At 36.9% G+C, this 25,673-nt stretch overlaps 4 protein-coding genes across 4 annotated transcripts in view; all 4 read left to right on the forward strand.

Moving 5' to 3' along the window:
- The window catches only part of LOC134845262 (uncharacterized), a 216,052-nt gene that overhangs the window by 115,841 nt on the left and 74,538 nt on the right, over window positions 1-25,673 (forward strand). The window lies entirely within an intron of this gene.
- LOC134845257 (eukaryotic peptide chain release factor subunit 1-like) overlaps window positions 1-25,673 on the forward strand; it is a 574,579-nt gene that overhangs the window by 112,856 nt on the left and 436,050 nt on the right. The window lies entirely within an intron of this gene.
- LOC134843961 (DNA polymerase theta-like) lies at window positions 1,285-8,187 on the forward strand. Its single transcript, XM_063860342.1, has one exon. It carries the CDS (start codon window positions 1,324-1,326, stop codon window positions 7,705-7,707), a length of 6,384 nt encoding a protein of 2,127 aa, XP_063716412.1. The 5' UTR covers window positions 1,285-1,323; the 3' UTR covers window positions 7,708-8,187.
- The window catches only part of LOC134845260 (uncharacterized), a 77,014-nt gene continuing 67,806 nt past the window's right edge, over window positions 16,466-25,673 (forward strand). Inside the window, exon 1 of the mRNA XM_063862204.1 lies at window positions 16,466-18,946. Within this exon, the coding sequence (XP_063718274.1) occupies window positions 18,898-18,946 (49 nt within the window). The 5' untranslated portion in view covers window positions 16,466-18,897. The remainder of the gene's footprint in view (window positions 18,947-25,673) is intronic.

Here is a 25,673-nt window from a genome sequence, read left to right on the forward strand (position 1 = left end):
AAGCTAGAGTGTGGATTTTAATTTTAAGATTTCCCTGTTGAGTAAAAAGTACCTATTGATCCAGGTTTTTTCCAACTAGGCCTATTTTTGTTGCACAAGCGATGAAAAAGAGTGATAATTTTTTGTTGGAAATTTTGCAGGAACAACATTATATCTGTTTTATTTTGTTGCTTTAACATTATGTCTTTGTATCTGGTTTTTTGGTGGTGGCTAGTGTTCGATTCTTTTCGAGCGCCGATGGTGCAGATAATAGGAGGTGATACTCTTTATATCGGTATTGAAGTTCGTATCAGGGCATAGCTTGATCTTTACATTTAGAAAACTTCAACGTGATAATTTTTTTTTTTTAAATTTGAAAGTCAATCATACTCAAATTTGATTTTTCTTGATTCTTTTTTGATTTTTTTTCTCATGTTCAATCCAAATTCATTTGATAAAAAAATACAAATAATTCCCTTTGATGACTAATGCTTAAATGATGCAAAAAAACGTGACTGAATTTTAATTTAGAAAATAGATTTAACAAAAGATTTTTTTGCGGAACTTCAAAAATGACCTATTGATCTAGTTTCCCCAAAATAGTTGTTTTTTAAGAAAGGTCTCAATCGTTAAAGGTTTTTGAATTTCGAAGAGTTTTAAGGCCATCTGCTTTTCTTTGAAAATGATTCCAAACAAGGATAGACGGTTACTCTGAAGTATCATAGAATGTTACGATCATAGTCTCAAAAATACGAAAAAAAATTTTTCAAATTAGTTTCGTTTTTTTTTCTGCGTGTTGTGATAAAAACGATTATGCCTTAGTGCTAGTTTTTTTTTGCGTGGTGAACAGAAAAACTAAAACTTAAGCATATTCGTAGTCATAGTAAAACTGATAAATTGGAAAACATTTTTTGAAAAAAAATTACAAGAAAAACGAAAAACAAATCGTAAAAAAGTTTAAATTTTCAAATCATTTTAAAAAATTTCATTTTTTATCTCCGAAAATTGTTGATTTTTTGAAGGTTTTGATTTCTAAGATGGCGCTTAAACTCCAAAAATGAACTTTAATTGATAGGGCGAAAAATCAAAAATTTCAAACCGGTTTTTCTCTATTTTCGGGAAATTGTTTGGAATTTTTTTGGGGGTTAGTTTTGCTGACAAAAATTTGAAAGAAAACTAAAACACGCGCGTACAAAATTCCTCTCCATTTTCAATGGTCGGAAAAATTAGTCGTTTTACGGTTTTCTTCAGTACACTGGCACTTTCAAACTGTCTGTTGGCTATGTGTTATTTCATTTCAGTTGTAATTGAATATTGCTCTCTATTTTGTACCTGATGTAGAAGATGACATCTAAAACCATAAAGAGTCTCAAGCTGCCAAAAGCGGTTGCGGAAATTTATGAATCCCAATGTGGAATTACGACTGTTTTTGACTGGCAATATGAGTGCCTCACCACAACTGGCGTGTTGCAGGGAAAGAACCTAGTGTTCAGTGCACCGACATCCGCCGGAAAAACTTTGGTCGCTGAGCTGGTCATGATCAAACGCATCCTAGACAACAATCGAAGGTGCATATTCATTCTTCCTTTTGTCTCAGTCGTGCGGGAGAAGGTTTACTATATGAAGAAACTGTTCAAAAGACTCGGCATTAGAGTAGAAGGCTTTATGGGCGGCGAGCAGCCGAACGGCGGCTTAGCAGTTTGCGACATTGCAATTTGCACTATAGAGAAGGCTAACTCTTTAGTGAATCGCTTGATAGCGGACAACTCGTTGGCTTCTCTGGGAATGGTAGTGGTTGACGAGTTGCACATGGTCGGAGACCCCAATCGTGGATACCTGTTGGAACTTCTTCTAACTAAGCTGATATTTATAATGAAGCATATGAACAACAAGGAACTGTGTCATACTCAGATTCTAGGAATGAGTGCGACTTTACCAAATCTGGATGTTATTGCCAGTTGGCTGGACGCTTCGCTATACAACACAGATTTCAGACCAGTTCCACTACAGGAGTGTCTTAAACTGGACAACAGGATCCTTGCGAAGGGAGATCCACAGAACATCCGAATAATTCCGAATCTGAACATAAAGCAAATAGTAGATGAGGATAATTTAATTGGTCTGTGTTACGAGACTATTTCAGACGGTCACTCGGTGCTAATTTTCTGCCCCACCAAAGTCAGATGCGAAAAGCTGACCATAACAATAGGAAAAGGATTTCACTTTATACTAGAACAACCTGTCCAAACTATAGAAGAATCGAAAAAAGAGCAGCGGGAAAGATTTCGTGCAGTTCTCACTTCAGGACGTGAACAGTACGAACACTTCACGAAGCAGTTGAGAAATTGTCCAGTTGGGTTGGACAAATTGATAAGTGATACGCTCTATTACGGTGTGGCGTATCATCATGCTGGTCTGACTTTTGACGAAAGAGACGTGATTGAAGCTGCATTCCGATCGGGTGCTGTCCGGGTTTTAATTGCGACGTCAACCCTTTCATCTGGAGTAAATTTACCCGCACGTAGAGTGATAATCAGGACACCAGTTTTCAACGGTTCGCTTCTGGACACTTTGTGTTATAAACAGATGTGCGGTCGCGCAGGCAGGAAAGGAGTTGACAATTTTGGCGAGAGCATTCTGGTCTGCAAAGCAAATGAAAAATGGAAAGGGGAATCGCTCATGAATTCACAGTTGAAGCGGGTAGAAAGCTGTCTGAACTTCAGTTCTGGTGTTACAAATGCCCTAAAGCGTGCGTTATTGGAAATAATTGCGGCGGGTATCGCAAAAACAGAGCGTGATTTAGAGTGTTACTTTGAAAGTACACTGCTCCATGCTGCATCTGCTATGCGCGAGTCCGCAGAAGTAAATAGCCAGTTCGTTCTCTCCGGCTTCCAAAATATAAAAAGCCAGGCTCCGAATCCTGACGGTGGCAATGTGTCGGATGGTCTGATTCATCCAGTTAGTGTGTGCGTTAGTTACTTGGAAAACTTTGAGTTCATTCGCTTTCATGCGAGTAAAGAAAGCGAAGACGTGGGTGATGATGAAAACCGATGTAACGGTGTTTCGAATATTGAGCAAAGCAGACTTTTGTATCCGACTCAACTTGGAGTGGCGGCTCTGAGCTCCTCCTTTCCCCCACATCAGAGTTTGATGGTGTTTGCTGAGCTGCAGAGAGCCAGAAGGAACTTCTGTTTAGACGATGACCTCCACCTGGTGTACTTAGTCACACCTCTGTATTGCCATGAAGTGTCTGCAAATATGGAGTGGATGAACTTCATGAACCTTTTAGAAGCGCTACCACCTAGCTCAAAACGAATAGCAAGGCTAGTAGGCATAGAAGAAGGCTTTATAGCGAAGGCTGTTAGGGGGAACTTAAGCATGACCTCGGGCTCAGAACGCACGAAAGTAGACGTCCACAAAAGGTTTTATTCGGCACTTGTTTTGCTAGATCTGATCAACGAAGTACCGTTGAACGAAGTTTCGGCAAAGTTTAGTGTGAGCAGGGGTCAGCTTCAGACACTTCAACAGAGTGCAGCCACCTTTTCAGGAATGGTCACTGTTTTCTGCCACCGTCTCGGCTGGAAGAATCTGGCCATGCTGCTTGGAAGTTTCCAGAGTCGACTTAATTTTGGAGTGCACCAAGAGTTAGTTGAACTTGTCAGGATATCAGTTCTGAACGCACAGAGAGCAAGGCTACTGTTTAGTGCTGGCTATCACACTATTGTGCATTTGGCAAATGCACAGCCAGATGTCTTGGAACAAGTTTTGTACAACAGAGCTCCATTTAAAAGTAAAAAGAACGGTAAGGGCCATGTCACAGAGACTAATGGCGACAATGTTTCGAATGGTGCCAAAAACGAAGGAATTTGGGTAATTGGCTCTAAAAATGCACTTAGCGAAAAAGAAGCTGCACAAATAATTATAGCAGAAGCTAAACAGTTAGTTTGCGATGATTTGCGTATGATGGGAATCGGATTGCTAGACCACGAGAGGAATCTCAGAAATGAGTCGAGTCGACTGGATAGATCAGCAAGTTCAAATAACACTTCTCGGCGAAAAAGTAGAGTGTCTCTGATAGAGAAGTCACTATTTGAACTCGATCATTCTACTGAGAGCAGGAAGTCTAAAACTCCATCTAAGCAGATTAAATCTCCAATTTCAAATCGGACCAGAAGACGAAAAAAGACGCGGTCAAAAAGTAAGTCGAATGAATCGCCACTCGCAAGAAGTTCTTCGCTGGTCAAGAATACTGATAGTGGCTCGCAAGCGGAGCCTCCAGCTAAGCGAAGTAGTTTGGAAGCTAAGTTGTCAGAAACCAGGTCTCACAATGAGTCAAACAACAAAGTAGTTCCTGTGGATGTTTCAACTGCGAAGATTGCGCTCAAAAATTCAAATGTATCTAAAATTACTGATAGTGCGGAAAAATCAGCTGTAACAATTCAGACAGATAAAATGTTAGCAGACGTATCTAGTAGAAAAAATTTGATTTCACAAAAGCGGTCACGAAGCTCTAGTATTGTACCTGCTCTAGATTCTTCCTTTCGGAAAGACGACATAGAAATGAGCTCGACCCCTTTTCAGTCAAAGACGAAAGCTCATCCCGCAATATTGAATGGAAAACTTGTTTTCAATACTCCGCAAGAACCAAAACTTCAGTCTAGTATAGGTGAATTGAAACCTCCAGAAAAGGCCAAAATTGATTCCCAAAAAGTGATTGCTGAAAATCTAGAAAATTTGGCTCCCCAAAAAGCCGAGTACCTTAGTGCGGCAAGTTTCGAAGTATCGTTTGACCATTCTGAGAAGAGCAGACAAATTTTAACAGACAGTTTGATCCAGCAGCTTACAGAAAACGACCTTTACGTAGTTGCGGCAAAAACTAAAACGAGTGACATGACAGTCGCTTCACCAGAAAACAACGTCAAACAATTCCAGTCGATTGGAATTGAAAGCGTTTCGAGTAATTTGGTAAAAGTCACTGCGGAAACACAAATTTTGGAAAAAGTAACTGATAAACGATTTTCAGGTGAATTGTTTTCGAACCAAGAAACAGTGGAAAACAATATAGAGGAAAGTTATGTGGAATTCTCTAACAAAACTTACGAATCGAGCTTTCAGGATGAAGACGATGAAATACTTGGAAAGGTAGCTGAGGTTAAACAGAAATTGCTTCTGGGAAACGATTTGGAACCCACTTCTTCACAATCCAGTTCTTCGAACACGGACGATGAAGATCTGAAGTTCCTCCGATTCGATCAGATCAAAAGCAGTCAAGATGTTTTGTTCGAGGACTTTGACGAACTGCCGCCAAATCAGTTGAACTCTACTCTGGATGAAGACGTAAATCTACATTTGACCCGCTCGGCAGTGTCAAACAACAGGACTCCTCGCGTGTTCGAGCCGAGTGAAAGTAGCATGTTGCTTGATTCAGACATGCTGACACAGGCACTGTTCGAAACTATAGATGCCAAACACAGTTTTTGCGAAGAGCCCATCGAAGACCCAGTCACGCCACAGAAAGTGGCCATTGATCTTGCAAGAATTACGGCGACTAACCAGTATTCAGAGCAGTGTATAAATGAACCAATGGGTAAATACAAAACAAAATTGATATGGGAAGGAGATCCAGATTTTGAAAAGAGTCTGAAAAATCTGGAACAATCGTGCGGTCTTTCAATGTCAGTTTACGTATCCTTATCCAATGATGAATCTAAAGAATGCAATGATTTGGTAACTGGCTCAGGTTACGAGACCAAAAAAGGTAGCCTTGATTTATGTAATCGCCCTGCACGGGCCGAAGTGGTCATTTGCATGTGTGCTCCTGACGATCCGCTCACTGCCTACTATCTTCGCATAAATCAATTCGACAAGCAAATTGTAAAAGAATCGAATATACTCAATAAACTTTCGTCTCTAATTCGCAGTAATACTGTAGTGTGTTTTGACGGCAAAAGAGTCTTGAGCTCAATTAGTTCGATGTTTGACGTGATGCCTGAACGACCACTGTTTGATTTGGGTCTTGCTTGGTGGGTTTTGAACAGCTGTGAGAAAGATATGGGTACTAGCGGATTATCAGTTGCCGAAATATGTTCAGCCGTTGATCCCGGTTTCGATTGGGAGGAACTATGCGGCGTCAAAATTTGGAAAACTTTGACCACGAAGATACAGGGATTTTACTCAAATCAAAACGAGACAATTAACCGCAATATTTGCGCTGTTCTTTCGGTTTTGGCAGCGCGGTTGTATAGACTCGTGAATAAAAAACTTCAGAGTTTGTCATTGGAATCTTATTTCAATCGCGTCGAGTCTAAAATACAGCTTATGAATTATCAATTAGAGCACACTGGGTTTTTAGTTTCGAGCAATAAATTCAGAAACATGAAAGAATTTTGTATTGCTCGAATCCAGAAGCTAAAACATTTTGCGCGCTCTTTTACTGTTAAAGAGTTCGATTTGGGCTCACCTGAAGATGTTGGTTTTGCTCTTTATTTCGACCTGAAGTTACCGCCAAATGGGGATCTGGAAAACATGAAGCCAGGGTCGAATTTCCAGCAAGTTCTTGGGCTGAAGAGGTCTGATTTGAAATCGAAAAGAATCAACGGAAAACTGAAACTTCCCCCGGAATTTAACACGAGGAATGAGACCTTAATGAAGCTAAAAGAGTTCCACATTCTTCCGAGTGTAATTATTGAGTTCCGAAAAATCAAAATACTACTGGCTAAATTGAGTTCGTTTTCCCGTCTGATCAGTCAGGATGGAAGACTGAAATGCACATGTGATTCCTTATCAGAGACCGGTAGAATGAGGTTCAAGGAACCAAATATTCAAAACGTGCCAAAATCGTTTTCTCTCCTAGACCTGAGTCCGAGAAAACTTAGAAGAAGATCCACTCGAAATCGATCGCTAAGCAACGACAAAGAGTTCACAGAACTGAACTGCCGAGACTTGTTCATTCCCTGCTCTGAAGATTTCACCCTTGTTGCAGCTGATTATTCGCAATTAGAGTTACGAATATTGGCCCATTTTTCAGGCGATGAAACTCTCCTAGAATTTTTAAATGGAGGCGGCGACGTGTTCAAAAGCATAGCCAGTGTGTGGAAAGATGTGAAGCTAGACAAGGTGTCTGAACTAGAACGGAACAATGCAAAACAGATGTGCTATGGAATAGTTTACGGAATGGGAGCTAAAGCACTCTCGGAACAACTGGGAACGTCGGTCAGTGATGCGGAGAAATTTATCCGATCCTTTAGAATGGCGTTCCCAGCTTTGTTTGATTTTGTGGACGCCACAATTGAGTTCTGTCAGAAGCACGAGTACGTACAGACCATTTGCGGGCGAAAGAGAAACTTGCCTGAGGTTAATAGTCAGAAAGCTCAGAAGAGGTCACACGCGGAGCGACAAGCTGTAAATTCACGCATTCAAGGATCAGCCTCTGAAATTTTGAAGCTGGCCATTGTTAATATAAATAGACAGCTGGTTTGTAATGGATTTAGAACTTGTTTCAATGCCGAAAGTAGAGCCAAAGAATCGGATAGATTCTGTGTATTAGTGCTGCATCTTCACGATGAAGTCATTTATGAAGTTGAGAAGCGATTTCTTCCCGAAGTTGTGGCTCTCATCCGACACGAAATGCAGTTGGTGCTCAGCAAAAAGCTGAAGGTTAAATTACCTGTCAAAGTCAAAAGTGGACCTTCTTGGGGCCAATTGATTGAGATAGTTGAGCTAGAATGAAGTTTCATTTTTGTTAATGAATGATATATGTGCAATAGATTAATTAGCAGCAATTTTGATACTTTTGTAAAATGAAATTTAACACTTATTGAGTGTTTTTCTTGTTTTTGTCTTGGATAACTTAAGGTTGTAGTGCATATATTTTTTCTATGATTATTTCATAATACGGTTTTTTGTAATTGGGCATTCCCTTTTTGACCGTGCTAGCGCTCTTTTGCATGAATATTTCATGAGAGAGAGAGAGAGAGAAAAAAGCAAGAAGCAAGAAGGAGTGTCATGGGTTTCCAATATTCCCCTCTGTAGTTGACCTGTTTGTCTTCTGATATTAATTCTACCTACTACCCAAGTCTTGAAGCGTGACCAAAATGTAGCCGAAGTGTCATTAGGGGGGTGCTATTTCCTTCCAGCGGCGCCCAGTTTATTGGGTGCGGTAGAATATAAGGCGCGCAAAGTAAACACTGTCCTAATGTAAATTCTTTCTTGTCCAGACCAAGTGCTGCTGTATTGTGTTAAGTGTGTTAACTGCTGGGCCGTAAAATCTATAGAGATTCAATTGAGCTCATATAATATAATTATTTTCAAAAATCTTCATGTTTTATAAGACCGTCACGCCGACACCTAGTGTCATATCTTATTTTGTTTCAATTACGAACTCGGTATACTTTAAAAAGTTTAAGAAAATGAAATGAGCCATCATGACAGGTTCTAGTTCAAGTTGTTATCAAGTCTTGATTCATCCTGGAAAAAAGGGGAATTTTTGAAAAAAGGCATTTTTGGGTACCTTTGGAAAACTTTGATAAAAAATTGCGTTTTTTTGGCGTGCGCTTTCCCCTCAAAATTAGTTTATATTGGCGCCAAAGGCGCCGTAAGAAAAATTGTCGGGTCCTTTAGCGAAAATTGGATATCTCAAAACAGTACAAAGGGGGGCTTTGGGTCGGCAGGGGGTCGAAATCCTGAGGACCCCCTGGCCAGAGTTTTAGTGCCAGGTCGAAATTAGCTATTTTCTGATTGGATAAATTTGAGATCTGCTATCAGCTTTTCTGAGAAGTTTGAGCTAATTAAGGGGTATTTTATTTACACGCATCTAAACTATTATATAATCATATCAAATGATAAATTTCTAGATGTAAAAGGAAACTTCAAAAGCCTAAATAATATATAATAACGTGGTTACTGCGAATCGCAAAGGAGCTATCAGTAGGCCTTAAAAGTCCTGCCGGTGTTATTATCTCCCCTCATTCAGTCCTGTGTCCCTTTGTATTATATCCCCTCATTCCAGACTGTGTTATTTTTTTGATCGAAGTACTTTTTGGGGATTCACGGCCGTTTTTTTTTGTCCAGATTTTTCATTTGGTGCCACTATTGCAGCCGAAATTTGTCAGGCTGCGGTAGACCTGAAGCTAAAGGTCAAGTGAGAGCTCATCCTCACACACTATCATTGCCATGGCATGGGATCGAATATACGATCTGACTATGTCAAAGTGATCGCTAAGTACCACTGTAAATGCAAAGTAAGCAAGAGCTATCAAATTGGAATATAAATTTTAACGCGTCTAAAAGAATCTTTGAATCATTTGATAGCTTGATTTATTAACCTTGCGATAAGCAAAGGTATTGCAATCGGGTACTAGACTTTTTTTCCTGTAAATAACTTTATTCACAGAATGGTCAAAGTTAAAAATGGTAAATTTGAGTTCAGTACATGATATTTTCAAATTTCGAGTCCTCGGTCCATTGGATCTGGAGGTAACAAATAAGCTTAGGACGGCGAAGGTCCTGGGTTGGAATCTGACAGGACCTGTTTTTTTTAAACCGGAATTATTCCGTTTCAAAGAAAAGTATCCGCATTTTATTTAAATGCTTATGTTTGACTTAAGTTGCCACATCGTAGAATTGTTTTCTTTTTAACTGTAGTTGCTTTTTTGTTCTAATTTTTTCTGCTGCTTGTAATTATACTAATCTTGCCTTCATATATTTTCGTTCCGTTTTTTCTGTGCTCAATTGGTTTCCTAATAATTTTTTACGTAGTGATCATGTTTGAGTAGTTTCAAAGAGGCAAGATTTTTTTTGCAATCCCCTCTGGATTGCAAAAAAGCTGAAAATCTTAATAGAAGTATAACTTTTATATGACAACAATTTTTTTCGGCTTTTTTCTTTAAAAATTGATTGTTTTTTTCAGCTTTTTTTCCTTATCTTTTGTTTTCGGCTCTGTAGGTTTCGGTGTTTTTAATATCGGCTCAGTGGCCTCATATTTTGTTTTTATTTGACGAGCAAAGAAAGTTATGTGTGTGTGTGTGTGTTTCGAGGGTGAGGGGGACTTATTAACTTTTTATTAGTCTTTAGTCTTGTTGTTTTTTTCGGCATAAAAGGGTTTCTGTTAAGCTTAAAAGGGTGGAGTCCAACTATGACTGCTCAAATCCTTTTGGTTTTCGAGATATGGAGTTTTTTATGATTTTTTCATGTTTTTTTATTCAAAAAAATCTAGATAAAAAAAATTAAGATACAACAAACTAACCGAGCTTGAATTTCCCCACCCTATAGTGGGATGCTATCAGGGTACATCCAGGTATTGCAAATCTGGCGTCCAAGTGGGACTGCTCAAATTCTTTTGGTTTTAGAGTAATTGCATTTTTTGTGATTTTTTAGTTTTTTTTCTCCAAAAAACTTAGATGTAAAAAAATTAGCCGAACTTCAATTTCTCAAACTGAAAGTGGGGTGCTGTTAAGGTACATTCAAAAGTTGCAAATCTGGAGTCCAATTATGACCGCTCAAATCCTTTTGGTTTTCGAGATATGGAGTTTTTTATAATTTTTTCATGTTTTTTTATTCAAAAAAATTTAGATATAAAAAAATAAGATACTACAAACTAACCGAGCTTGAATTTCTCAGCCCTATAGTGGGGGAGCTGTCAGAGTATTTTCAGGAGTTGCAAATCTGGCGTCCAAGTATGACTGCTCAAATCCTTTTGGTTTTCAAGAAATTGCGTTTTTTTGATTTTTTCATTTTTTTTTTTCAAAAAAACGAGGATATAAAAAAATAATCGAAGATGTAAAAGGAAATTTCAAAAGCCTAAATAATATATAATAACGTGGTTACTGCGAATCGCAAAGGAGCTATCAGTAGGCCTTAAAAGTCCTGCCGGTGTTATTATCTCCCCTCATTCAATCCTGTGTCCCTTTGTATTATATCCCCTCATTCCAGACTGTGTTATTTTTTTGATCGAAGTACTTTTTGGGGATTCACGGCCGTTTTTTTGTCCAGATTTTTCATTTGGTGCCACTATTGCAGCCGAAATTTGTCAGGCTGCGGTAGACCTGAAGCTAAAGGTCAAGTGAGAGCTCATCCTCACACACTATCATTGCCATGGCATGGGATCGAATACACGATCTGACTATGTCAAAGTGATCGCTAAGTACCACAGTAAATGCAAAATAAGCAAGAGCTATCAAACTGGAATATAAATTTTAACGCGTCTAAAAGAATCATTGAATCATTTGATAGCTTGATTTATTAACCTTGCGATAAGCAAAGGTATTGCAATCGGGTACTAGACTTTTTTTTCCTGTAAATAACTTTATTCACAGAATGGTCAAAATTAAAAATGGTAAATTTGAGTTCAGTACATGATATATTCAAATTTCGAGTCCTCGGTTCATTGGATCCGCATGTAACAAATAAGCTTAGGACGGCGAAGGTCCTGGGTTGGAATCTGACAGGACCTGTTTTTTTTTAAACCGGAATTATTCCGTTTCAAAGAAAAGTGTCCGCATATTATTTAAATGCTTATGTTTGACTTAAGTTGCCACATCGTAGAATTGTTTTCTTTTTAACTGTAGTTGCTTATTTGTTCTAATTTTTTCTGCTGCTTGTAATTATACTAATCTTGCCTTCATATGTTTTCGTTCCGTTTTTTTTTGTGCTCAAATGGTTTCCTAATAATTTTTGACGTAGTGATCATGTTTGAGTAGTTTCAAAGAGGCAAGATTTTTTTTGCAATCCCCTCTGGATTGCAAAAAAGCTGAAAATCTTAATAGAAGTATAACTTTTATATGACAACAATTTTTTTCGGCTTTTTTCTTAAAAAATTCATTGATTTTTTTTCAGCTTTTTTTCTTTATCTTTTGTTTTCGGCTCTGTAGGTTTCGGTGTTTTTAATATCGGCTCAATGGCCACTAATTTTGTTTTCATTTGACGAGCAAAGAAACTTATGTGTGTGTGTGTGTGTGTTTCGAGGGTGAGGGGGACTTATTAACTTTTTATAAGTCTTTAGTCTTGTTGTTTTTTTTTCGGCATGAAAGGGTTTCTGTTAAGTTTTTTTTGGCTTTGTTACCGGTTGGTAAATATTCTTCCGATACTCATTTCACATGCTATTGTCTTGGCATGTTTCAAAACTAACCTTATCTATCTATCTATTATTTAATTGGCGTTTCACGTGACACATGTTTAAGAAGTCCCTTAGTTGACGTGTTTAAGAAGTCCCTATTTTTGCATGTTTAAGTTTTTTCAACGTTTTATTTTTTGCATATTGAAAGAAAATGTTTTTGTATGTTTAAGCTATACCGTTAGTTAAAATGCTTAAGAAATTTCATTTGGCTTTTGTTTAAGTCTGTTGGTCTGTTCAAAGGCCAAAAAATTGCAAGATTTGAAAATTTTATATATACATACGTTCTATACAGTCCTATATAGTGGGGTGCTGTTAGGGTACATTTAGGGGTTGCAAATCTGGCGTTCAAGTATAACTGCTCAAATCCTTATATTGTTCGAGATATGGCGTTTTTCTGTTTTTTATAGTTTATTTTTTCAAAAAATTTAGATATTAAAAAACTAACCGAATTTCAATTTCTCAACACTATAGTGGGGTGCTGTCATGGTACATTCAGGGGTTGCAAATCTGGCGTCCAAGTATGACTGCTGAAATCTTCTTGGTTTTCGAGAAACTGCGTTTTTTATGATTTTTTCTTTTTTTTTTTCAAAAAAACTTAGATATAAAAAAATTATCCGAACATCAATTTCTCAACCCTATAGTGGGGTGCTGTCAGGGTGATATCAGAAGTTGCAAATCTGGAGTCCAACTATGACTGCTCAAATCCTTTTGGTTTCCGAGATATGGAGTTTTTTATGATTTTTTTGCCATGTCTCGATCTAGATATAAAAAAAATCTAGATATAAAAAATTAAGATACAACAAACTAACCGAGCTTGAATGTCTCAGCCCTATAGTGGGGCGCTGTCAGAGTGCTTTCAAGAGTTGCAAAACTGGCTTCCAGGTAAGACTGCTCAAATTCTTTTGGTTTTAGAGTAATTGCATTTTTTGTGATTTTTTAGTTTTTTTCCCAAAAAACTTAGATGTAAAAAAACTATCCGAACTTGAATTTCCCCACGCTATAGTGGGATGCTATCAGGGTACATTCAGAGATTGCAAATATGGCGTCCAAGTATGATTGCTCAAATCCTTTTGTTTTTCAAGAAATTGCGTTTTTTATGAATATTTCATTTTTTTTTTTCAAAAAAATTTAGATGTAAAAAAATTAACCGAACTTCAATTTCTCAACACTATAGTGGGGTGCGGTTAGGGTACATTCAAAATTTGCAAATCTGGAGTCCAACTATGACTGCTCAAATTTTTTTTGGTTGTCGAGATATGGAGTTTTCATCATGATTTTTTCATGTTTTTTTATTCAAAAAAATTTAGATATAAAAAAATAAGTTACAACAAACTAACCGAGCTTGACTTTCTCAGCCCTATAGCGGGGCGCTGTCAGAATATTTTCAGGAGTTGCAAATATGGCGTCCAAGTATGACTGCTCAATTCCTTTTGGTTTTCGAGAAATTGCGTTTTCTATGATTTTTTCAATTTTTTTTTCAAAAAAAAAAACTTAGATGTAAAAAAATTAACCAAAATTCAATTTCTCAACCCTATAGTGGGGTGTTGTTAGGGTGCATTCGGAGGTTGCAAATTTGTAGTCCAAGTATAATTGCTCAAATCCTTTTGGTTTTCAAGAAATGGCGTTTTTATGATTTTTTTCATGTTTTTTTTTCAAAAAAAACGAGGATATAAAAAAAATAACCGAATTTGAAGTTCTCAACCTTTTAATGGGTTGCTGTCAGGGTACAGTCAGGCATTTTATATCTGGAGTCCAAGTATGACTGCTCAAAGTCTTTTTGTAATCGAGAAATGGTGTTTTTTTATGATTTTTTCATGTTTTTTTTGTTGAAAAAAAGAGATATAGAAAAAACTAGATAAAAAAAAGCTTCGAACTTCAATTTTTCAACCTTATAGTGGGTTGCTGTCAGTGTACATTCAGGTGTGGCAAGTCTGGAGTCCAAGTTTGACTGCTCAAATCTATTTGGTTTTCGAGAAATTGCGTTTTTCATGATTTTTTCATTTTTTTTTGTCTAGAAAGCTTAGATATAAAAAAGATGACCGCACTTGAATTTCTCAACCTTATAGAGGGTTGTTGTCAGTGTACATTCAGGGTTTGCAAAACTGGAGTCGAAGTATAACTGCCCTAATCCTTTTAGTTTTCGAGACATGGCGTTTTTTATGATTTTTTTTTTCTTCATTTTTTGTCAAAAAATTAAGATATAAAAAAAACATACCGATTTTGAATTTCTCAACCCTATAGTGGGGTTTTGTCAGGGTCCATTTAGGGTTTGCAAATCTGGTGTCCAATCATGACTGCTCAAATCCTTTTATTTTCTAGAATTTTGATTTGTCTGTTTTCTGAAGACTTAGTTTTGTAGCACCGGAGGTGCGATTGACGAGCTAGTTCATTTTGATAGATCTAGTCTTTTCGGCATTTCCTTTTTTTCTAACTTAGCTGCTTCTTTTTCTTTTGTGTCGCAAGTGAGGCAAGCTCATCTTCGCCTCTTTGTTTTAACTTCAATTTCATTAGCTTCTTGGGCCAACAAGGCCAAAATAACAATCACGCCTGGGATGGCAAAGGTCCTAGGTATGATACCGGCCAGGACCTGTTTTTTTTCTGCGAATTTCCCCGTTTCAAAAAATTGTCGAATTATCGTCTGTGTGTCTGTTTTGTCACGTAAGTTGCCGTAGTTGGGGATTTTTGGGCTGTAAGCAATTTAATTGTAATCGCACGTGATTTTTATTTGTTAAATTTGTCAATCTACGAACCCTTGATTTCGTATAATTTTTTTTTTCGCTCAAACGCCCTAATCGGCCTGAATGGTTGTGTTATATTGGCTTAGTGGCCGTGTTTCGAGTCGCTTAAGAGAAAGAAAAAGCTGCCTTTTAAGCTTTTGTGTGTCCGAAGGGTGTAAAGTGTTAAAATAGCAGAACTTAATAGCTCAAAGTTTTTCGTTAAAAATTTTGGCTCAACAGGCGTTGAGTTTTGTTGGCTTAGTTGCCGCTTGATAAAAGGTTTGTTAATTAATTTCCGGCGATTGTGTTGCCTTCCTCAAATTGAAAATTTTGGAGGCAATTTTTGGAATTTTGTAATTGCAGTTTTTTCAAAGTTTTTCAACTTAGTGGATATCGTTTGTTTTTCTTTCGCTAGATTGTAATGCTATTTTTGTGTGCGTAAATTTTGTAATCGTATGAAATTTTCTGGGAAGGTTCAAGTGAATTGTTTCACTATTGGTGAACGAAGTGAACTTTCATCATAATAGAGCCTTGATTCTTTTATTTTTCTAAATATTGTTTTTGAGTCATGAACGTAGTCATGAACATAGGTCTTGATGTTTTTTTTTCAGGAAAACCGTCTAAGTTTGTTCATGCTCAAATTTGATTTTTTTTGCGGTTTGAATTTTGATTTTGCTTTAAGTTCAGTTCATTGCTTTTGTTAAAAGGAAGGCAAACTCCACTTGCGTTCATGGTTCTTTTTCTTCTGTCTATTGGTTATGTTCGTATAATTAAAAGAAATTGGAGAAGAATGTTTGAATATCGGCAAAATCTGTTTTTTATAATTGCTTTATTATGACGTTATGTAACAACGAGAAATTAATTCTTCTTCTTATTCTGAAATAGAAAAATCGATGCTGATAAACCTGTTATGACCGTCAAAAAACGTTATCGGTTTTGCTAACTCAATTAATAAATTCAAATTAACATAAAAATATTTTAGTTCGTACTGAATTAAAGGATCACTTTTGCGTTCTGTTATTTGCCAAATACAGAGAACACTTGTGGTATCGGTTTTAGATTGAGGCTTATATTTAATAGGTAGAAGTTTTTAAACTGATTTTTTTAGTTGTATCAATTCAGGCAGTGTTCGGCGATAAAAACAGTCTCTTCACGCGCTGCTGGTGAGATTTTAGAACAGTTTAACCCAACTCGGAAAAAAATCGGCAGATGCTTTTTCAGCTTTCCTGGAAGAAATAAATATATTTCTGTGATGTAATTATGAATATAAAAATATATCGTAAAATTGATTTGACCGACTTTTTTCGGCGCGGATCAGCAGATATTTCGAGCAATTCCTCCCTTCGTTGTGGTTGTATTTGGATTGCTTCAGATATCAGGTGTCTACTGCATGCATTTTAGTGTCTTCGACTTCGTCTAGTCACTTTGATAGTTCTCCTTTAATCCCCCTGCCTTCTCGAGTTTAATCTTAAATTGATTACCGCTTTAACTCGACGCTTTTTAATCAGATTGCTCCAAACTGTTTCAAAGAGGAGGGAGAGAAAATAAATTAGAAGCGGGGATTGAAATTTTTTGTCGTTTGCTAAGCAGTGATATTTAATGATGATAGGCTGAAATTTTATTGCAATGCCACTTACGGTGCGTTCTTAGTTCACATGCGCTCTTTTATGAGGAAATATTTAATTTGAATTCTATGGAGTTGCTAGCAGATGATTGGAGCTATGATTCGAAGCTGATTTGATTTGGTAATGCTTACTGGTGATGAGTTTTTCTTTTTTCATTTACCGTCTCTGCTTGGTTTCAATTATAAACAGTCCTAGGTCGTTCCACATTGATTTTGTTTTTTAATTGAATGATTACCTTAATAAATGGTGTCTTTCTAATACCAATCAAATGCCTCGGTAGACCTAAAGTTCAGTTTTTTTTGCAATTTTGCGGGTGCAAAATAGACTCAATTAATAGTTTGGTGGATATGTTTAAATACATGAGCCTTTCAGTGAGGAGTCCTGAGTGCAATCTTGACTCTGTTGTGCCGCGCCCTCTTCATTTCATCCTGGTCTCAGTCCTCTAGAAGAAGGCGACATCTCACCTCCCTCGCCGGGACATAAAGTCCTCTCTCCTCTCTTCTTAAGTTACTCCTCAATTTTTTCCAAACAAATTTATTGCCTTAAATTTGCTCTTTTATTTTGCTGTTTTCACTGTGCAACCTTTTTTCGCATCCTTTTTTGAAGATTTATCCTCTTGTATTTACCTTAGCATATTTTAAAGGTGAGTTGTTTCCGCGAATAGAAATTCGATTTGTCGGTTGTAAATAAAGTTGGTTTATATTTCTTCACTCTTTTCAAATAACCTTGTTAAATTTCAACTGAAAAGAGCCAGTTTTGAAATTGATATCAGATTTTGTCCCTCAATTATTTACCTACTTCATTTTTGAAAAAAAAAAATTGTATTTTTTTTCAGTATTTTCAACTGTTTTTAAATCAGAACCTGCAAGTTACTTACCATTTTTACAACCATTGATTCTATGTTTAACTAATGGGTTTTACAGCAATACATTTTCTGCAAGCTTTTGTTTATCATTGATCGGTTTTCTCCTGTTGGAGTCATTTTCCACATTGCATTTCGAACTGCAAAATTGCTGTGATTGCTTTTTGATCACTAATGATTTGAGAGGATTCACGAAAAATTAACTATCTTCACCACTCAAATTCCTGTAGGCTTGCGCCAATTATCTATGCGATCATTTCTTCCAATTGAATAGTCATCCCCTTTTGTGCTTGGCTAGATTTCTTTACCCATTTTCTAATCCCCGCTTGTGCCCCGGGGTTCGATCAAATCTGAAACAATCGCCGCAAAGCACGTTTTAACTGCAGTTGTGTTGCCATTAGCACCATGTGAAATACGTCTGTTTATGTTGTCTGAATAGCGTAGCTTCGCGTGACACGATGATAAGCAACTCACAGTCTACCTACTGAGCAACATTACTATTAGTATTCTCACTTGATAATGTCAGCTTCGCGTCTTGTTCATTTTTCAGTACCCTCCTCACTTTCATTACCCACAGCCGGCTGCGAAAAATTCCTCAACATTATCATCTAACTCGAAATCTGGAATTGTAATTCGACTAAACATAGTTACACACCCACATAATCCTTTCCAGTATTCTGCTTTTCTGCAATAAAGGTCAAATTGTTTTATTGTTCTCGAGTTTTGACCCATAAGATCTTTGTCATTGCCTGGCGAGAGAGTGACAGCCAGACCCATTTGGCGCGACATCGTAAACCAGTCTTGTTATCCGATTATATACTTCATAAGCTAACTCATCTTTCACTGTTGCATGTCCGCAGATATCTGGTTGGATCATTTCGATGCTGTAACTTGGTTTATTTTTTATTACTTATCCACAATACAGCTATTCTTGTCTTTCTTTTGAGCTCCACTTGCTTCTTCAATCGGGTAGAACAGCAGCGGCGACCGGAGTTGCATTCTCGCCACATACTTAATCTGTCAATCAGAGATCGCTACTGTATTGATTGCCTTTTATATTGTTACCTAAATCCGGATTTGTACCTTTCAATTTTCAAACACCAATCACACAGCGGCCATCGTGTTTTGAGCCACTGTCCAATCCCGCATTTTTATTGCTGCTCAAACCGATTTTTAAACTTAGCCCGGTCTTTAATTTTATGTTGAGCCATTTTAAATATTCGCCATAGAAATTGCTGAGGTAATTTGATTGGTGGACTCGGACGTGCTCAAGTTCTTCCTCGATCTCACCTAGAATTACTTATTTCTACCGTGTTGTACAAATCGGGTTATGAATTATTAATTAGTATTTTATGACAGCGGAAGTGAATTCATGTGAACGCCTCTGCAGTACAGTTGAACAGGGACGGCAGAAAAGTTCAGTTGAGCCAGATTTAACTACCTCCTCATATGTCGGCTGTAATCTGCTCAACTGCAAATATCCTTTTAATCGTCTAGTTTACCACGCTGATCGTCATTGATTTTTCTGCAACAGTTTACACCTAACCTTTGCTAATTGAATCGATTGAGTTTTAGGGGTTCAATAAAAAACCGCGTTCCAAAATGACCAAATTTTACGAATGCAAACTGCTTCTATTCTTCTTGATTTCAAGTAAGTTGAACTGCACAGTAGCACAAGGTGATTGCCCTAATGTTTTAATATTTTCTGTATCAGACAAAATTAATTAAAAAGAGCAAATGACTTATTTGAGACAAACTTTCAATGTTTAAAATAGTTCTATAAATGTCATTAAGTTGAAGTCGCACAATCATGTGAGCCTGAATAAAGCCTTCATACCATTCATATAACATATAATTCTACTGTGATTTTATTCGATGAGTTAAGCCCATAGACTGAAATCCCTTGTGTGATCAATGCAGCATGTGTCAAGAAAAATTAAATATATATATTTGTTTTCTAACTATTATTCTCAGACGGAAAATATGTCTCAAGGTCAAGAAAAAAGTCAAATTTGCATGCATAATTTGCTCAAAATTGGCAGATTGCTCTTTTTAATTATTTTTGTCTGTTCCAACTTGTTTTTATTATAGCGACTCTTTCCATTTTCAAGTTTTGAACTTAAGGTTGCAATCGGAAGCTAGACTTTTTCTCATTTCAATTTAGAGTATTCTCGTGAGCAAGTTCTGTTTCGATCATGCTGAAGTCTCTTTCAGTCATAATTTAAGCTCTTTCTTTAAATTCGAAATTTTTCTCGGTGTCGAAAAAACACATTCTGAATAATTTGCCGAATAATAAGACCATTTTAGAGTGACGAGTCTTTAAATGGCTGTAGTTTTGATGACTGTATTGCTTTCGGTTCATTTTTTTCTATACGTTGTTTTGCTTCATAATAATCTCAAAATTTATGCGACCTTTTCAATGTCTTCGCGCACGACGCATGAAGGTAACCTTCAATGTTTAAAATAGTTCTATAAAGGTCATTAAGTTGAAGTCGCACAATCATGTGAGCCTGAATAAAGCCTTCATACCATTCATATAATTCTACTGTGATTTTATTCGATGAGTTAAGCCCATAGACTTAAATCCCTTGTGTGATCAATGCAGCATTTGTCAAGAAAAATAAATATATTTATTTGTTTTCAAACTATTATTCGTTGCTTTTTCGGTTTTGTACCACCTCTAGCTATATTTTGAAACCGCGCAAATGATCGAATTAAACTTAACAGGTTCCTCTATTCCCTAATAAAGCTTTATCATTTAAGCCGATTAACTTGTCACTGTGTTAGCTAAAACTGTCCCGACTTGTGGACTGTGTTTGGAAGCTGCGGTAGCAAACCAATATATGGAACCTACGCGCGGCTGAAAAGGTTACGCCTTTTTTCTGCTGCTCCTACTTTCACATTTTCAAGACATTTTCAACTTTTTTTAAAAGCAGTGCATCATTAAATCATCGTCATCGTCAGAAGTATATTTAGCATTCTTTTTCTGACCAAAATTGGTCCTAAAAACTTGTTTGTTTGTAAAGCGAGGTTCAACTTAGTGAACCAGTCGGCTTTCAAAGTGGCGTAGATTTGCAAAGTTTTTAAGCCAGGCTTTAAACCAGGCTTTGCTGTATTTTGATTTCAGTTTATTACTTATGATGACATAATTGTTGACTAAAAACCAAAACAAAATCAGGTTTAAAACTGTTTAGTATCATTTTCTCATGTTGCTGTATAAATTTATTAAATTTATCATGCATTTCCTGGTTGCCTTTGTAAATCGTGTTTGATGTGTTGTCGAAACTTGAACTATAATTTTTCACTTTCAATTGGAAACCAATCGTGTTCTTTTTTGTTTTAAAGTCGATGAACGTAGTTCAGACAGACTCTTATATCAGCGCTGATCATTTCTTTGTTTTTTTTGTTCAGGCTCAAACTTTCGTGGTTTAACTTGTGATTTCTTTTTAAGTTCAGTTCATGTCGTTTGTTAAAAGCAAGGCAAACTCTTATCTCGAACAGCACAAGTATAAAAGTCCGTTATCGAACAGCACGTAAAACATGATCGACTTCTACTTTCGAAAGTGGAATTTAATGTTCAGATTTACCAGAGGAATAAGATTTTTTTTATAAATTTATCTATTTATCTAAAAATAAATAAAAAAAGTGTCAATCATAAATTGTTCTAGAAGTTCAAAGAGCATAAAGGGCATCCGTTTTTTCTTTAAAGTTCGAAAGTTGAAATTTTCCCATCCCAAGTAAGCATCAGAAAGGGTCGAGTGATTTTTCTTATTAAGCAACCTCTTTCAGCCGGTATTCAAACAGAATGTCCCACGTTTCGCCCCACACACAATTCGCCCCTCTTAAATCTAGTGGCACGTTTCGCCCCTTATAATTTCACACATTTCGTCCTCGCACGTTTCGCCCCTAACTTATTACACAGTTAAGTAACGCCGCTTTCTTAATGTACATTTTAGGGGCGAAATGTGCCAGTAATTTATGAAGGGCGAAATGTGCCACTAGATTTAAAAGGGGCGAAATGTGTGAATACCATTCAAACGAAATTAGAAAATTTTTAGATTCGAGAAAAACGCATTTGAAGTTTTTAGTTTTTGGTCTAATTTCGAGCGAATACGGTGAGCGAGCCGGCTTGTTTTTTTTTTCAACCAAAAGCATTGGCCACAAATAATCATCGTAATGGATGGAGCGATTTATCATATTAAAGCTCTTTCAGTTCTGATTCGACCGACAGTGTCGAGAAAAACCGTTCCTACAATTTTGAGTTTATTTTATTGCGAGCGAGTAATCATCGTAATGGGTGGAGTGATTTATCATATTAAAGCTCTTTCAGTTCTGATTCGAACGACTGTGAGATAAATCGTTCTGAAATTTTTGAGTTTGTCTCATTTCGAGCGAGTAAAGCAAGCGAGCAGGCTTATTATAGAAATTTAGGCGATGAAATTTTAGCTTTACTCCAGTAAAAATCTTTTGAGTTCCCTGCCATTTTTAAGAGTAATGAACGTAGTGAAGACTCTTATATCCCCTGCCAGAATTAGAAGCCACCATAGATCGGGGTCACTATGGTGCTTCAGCAAAAACCCGCACTGGTTTCCATGTGTTTTGGCCAAACACTCTTTGGTATGGGAAATTTGAGATCCTTCTGCAAGGATCCACACCTGCCGCCACGTGAAGGCTTCCCAAATAGCAAGCCGATATCCCCTGCCAGATATTGACGTTTTCCGAACACACAAACATCATGGTGAAGAAGATGAGGAAAAGGACACAACTGCTTTCTAGTTTGTCAGGGAAGAACTGGGGTCTGACATCCACTGACCTTAGAAGATTGTATAATGCCTATGTCAAGCCAGGAGCACTTTACGCCAGTGAAGTTTGGGGTTCTTTTCTCTCGGACTCGAATTGGAATAAATTGGAGGCATGCAACAACAGAGCAGCAAGAATTATTTGTGGCACGCCAGCAAGTTCCAATGCCGTCGCTACTCGCGCTGAGGCAAGGCTTTCTTCGTTGAAGCAGTACAGTGACGAAAAGGCAGCCATTTTGTACAGTAAGTTCCTCCGGTTCCCGATAGATCATCATCTGCATCTTTTGACAGATGACGGCCCGCCTCAGAGACTGAAAGCGAGAGGGGATAGCAGATTTCGTCCGGACTGGAGAGTTACCGCTAGAAAGATGATCCAAGATAAACCAGAAAATCTCAGTACGAAAGAGTTTATTCTGACGAATAGAGAAGAAGTGACACTAGAAGATTACCGGCAAAAAGTGGACGAAGATCACTTACACAGACGAATTTGTAATGGCATGGCTTTGGAGCATTCAACTAATCGTTCAAGAGAAGAGGAAGTTTTGTTGCATAGGCTCCGGGTGAATCGATGTAGTAACCTAGCTAAAACTGAGCATCTCTTTGGTCGTATTGAATCTCCGCAGTGCCGTCAGTGTGACAGTGAAGAAGTTGAAGACACAGAGCATTTCATCCTGAAATGCGATAAATGGAATGAAGAAAGATTGTTAACTTTGGGCTCAAACCCCATTATCTCAGTTTTGCAAACAAATCCGGACAAAGTTTTAATGTTTATTGGCCGAACAGGACGTTTACGTCCCTCATATCATCTATGACGAGCTCCATCAACAACAACAACAACAACAAGACTCTTATATAGGTCTTGCTGATTTTTTTTGTTTTTTTTTCTGGAAAAAGTCCTAAAAAATTGATGCACTTAGGTATAATGCACTTTTTTGAGTTCAATTGAAATTCATCTGCTAAAAGTGACGCAATGCGAACGCACGATTTCTAGTTTCGAAAGGTTAAATTTATTTTTAAGATTTCGGAATTAAAACTTTATCTATTGATCCAGTTTTTTCAAGTTGGGTTCATGTTATCAAAGAAGCGCCAATCGTAAATCTTTCTAGAAATTCAAGAGCTTAAAGGGCATCTATTTTTTTTGAAATTCGAAAATTGAGATTTTTTTCAACAAAGTCAGTGTTTTTTTGTTATGTTTACTTGCGTTCCTTACTCTTTTCCAATCTTCGATTGGCTATGTTTGGAATAGACAACTTCAAAACAATTTCTGCAAACTGTTGCCCGATTTGTCTTTTCTGCTGTGACTGTCGAATGTGCCTAAAGTTTGGTTTTTGTCAAATCCTTTCATTTCACAGCGACTTTTTAGGTCTTTTTTTTCAAGACTATGGTTGGAGTATGCTGTGCTACTTGCAAAGCAACCAGCTCTTCTTGTTTTATAAATTGAGTTTTTTCATCTGCTGTGATAACATGCCTAGTTGCCACAACGTGCTGATGAACTATTTAAAAGCTGTCGAAAACGTCGCAGTGTGAAAAAAAAAATCATTTTTTTCGCGAAAAACGTTTTCCATCTTTTTCTAGCACAAAATTCCCCTCTCTGACTGACCTCAGTACAAAGTTTCAGTGGTTTTCAATCAATAGTTTCACATTAAATAACCAATAAAAAATAGTAATCGACAGAAACACCATGTAGCTATTAGGAAAAGTACCGAAACATGAGCTACTCGTTTTTTTTTACCGTGGCCGTGGACTGATTTTTCTTGACATATGAGAACTCGAGCACACTTTATAATGGGCCTGATGTTATAACGAGTATTTGTTTGATGCTTCGTAAATATAAAATGTTCCAATTTGCAAATTTGAATTAATTTTGTTTATCTTTAATTTGAAGTTGCTTTTTGTGCTCCTAATTATTATGTTAATTATAATTTTAGAGCAGCTGTTGGCGTTTTGGTTGCGTTTCCAAATTTGCAAGTTGAAAACCTAATTTATTTTTTGCACATTACGCAAAGTTGAGCTATTACTTCTTTGGTAAAGGGATAACAGGTGACATCTTACCAGAAGGTCATATCACAACCTTGTCATCAAAAAACGTGATTTGATGAATGGCCTTGCAAAAATAAGCTTTCAAATTGATGGAAAGTTTTTGTTTTGGAGGTAAATTTCTCATTTTTTATCTTATGTTGGGCTAAAAATGAAGCTTGAAGAACACTTGGAGTTGTACTAATCGGTCGTTAGAGCTTGAAAATGCGTTCTTATAATCACTTGTCCGAATTGTTCAATTTAAGCGTTTTGCCAGTTGTAGCTGCACATCCCCCTCTCAATTAGAAGAGACTGCTGGAAAATTGAAATTGACGTCATCATTTTGTGAACCAATTTGCTATTCATTAGTTTCAGCTTGAACCTTGAGTTTAAATTGGAGGCGCCTCAGTGACTGCAATCAAAAGGTGTAAGAAGCACAATGAAGTCGCAATATAAAAATGTCACTTTTATCCCCTGGTGCTTAAATTTTCCTGTTGAATGCTTCACCATTATAAAATATGCCATAACTTTGCAACCGTGTACATCTGAAGTTTGAAACTGGTCGTTTCTTTCAGCTGAGATTGACGAGTGTAGTTTTTGTAACGCAATGGTACGCGTCTATTTATATTTTTCAACCAGATTATTGAACAACGTCTTTTTTTAAAATCATTCCGATCTTTAATTAGAAAGTTCTTTGAAGTTTCGCGTTTGCGTTTTTGTTGGCTTTTTATATGCTAAATTTTCATTGAAAAATTGCATGGCAAATCGCTGTTAAATGGAAACTGTTTTGAAATTATGAGCTTGAAGTTATTCGAAATATTCACAGCTCTGAAGAAGCGCAATAGTTTGCATTGCTCTTTTGACAGTACGAATGCAATTGTGAAAGTTTGACTGAAATTTCAGTTTTCTTTCTTTTTCTCAAGGTCAGAAATAGCACGCATATTTGAATGCAAAGGCCCAGGGTTTGAATTCAGAGAGGAACTGTTTTTTTTTGATAACTGAACTGGCATGGACTTTGCTTATGATTTAAGCAGTTTTCTCTGAAATTTAAAAAAGCTTGTGATGTGTTTGTGTAATGGTGCCAGTAATTGAATTCCAGAAAAATATAATTTTTCTGAAAGAAAAAATTTTCGGTATACGATTTTTTTGAAGTTTAATGTTGGGTCTTGCCTGTTATAGCACCCCCTCCCCCAAGAATGGTAAACTTATATGTAGGTTTCCATGATTTTGGTTACTAAGCTAATGAAGGGGTTTTAATGGACAAGTCCCTTAATTGTCTATTCATTCTTTTCTTAGTCAGAAGAAAGCATTGAATGGAATCTGTTCTTAAAAATATTGAATGTATGCTTTTGATCTGTTCGCAAAAATTCTAAATTTTCCGCTTTTTAAGAAATTGTTCAAGTTGGTCAAAATGAGCTTTTATGAATCAAAAGGACGCTAGAGAGCGGCACGATCGTGCCTTTTTCTAAAATAATCTGAAGTTTTCGAGAAGTACGAAACGTGCAGCAGTATTTTTTTATTACCCCTGAACATTAGAAATATACTTTTTTTGTATAGCAAGTG

Source organism: Symsagittifera roscoffensis, chromosome 4 (assembly GCF_963678635.1).
Source record: "Symsagittifera roscoffensis chromosome 4, txSymRosc1.1, whole genome shotgun sequence".
Taxonomy (NCBI): domain Eukaryota; kingdom Metazoa; phylum Xenacoelomorpha; order Acoela; family Convolutidae; genus Symsagittifera; species Symsagittifera roscoffensis.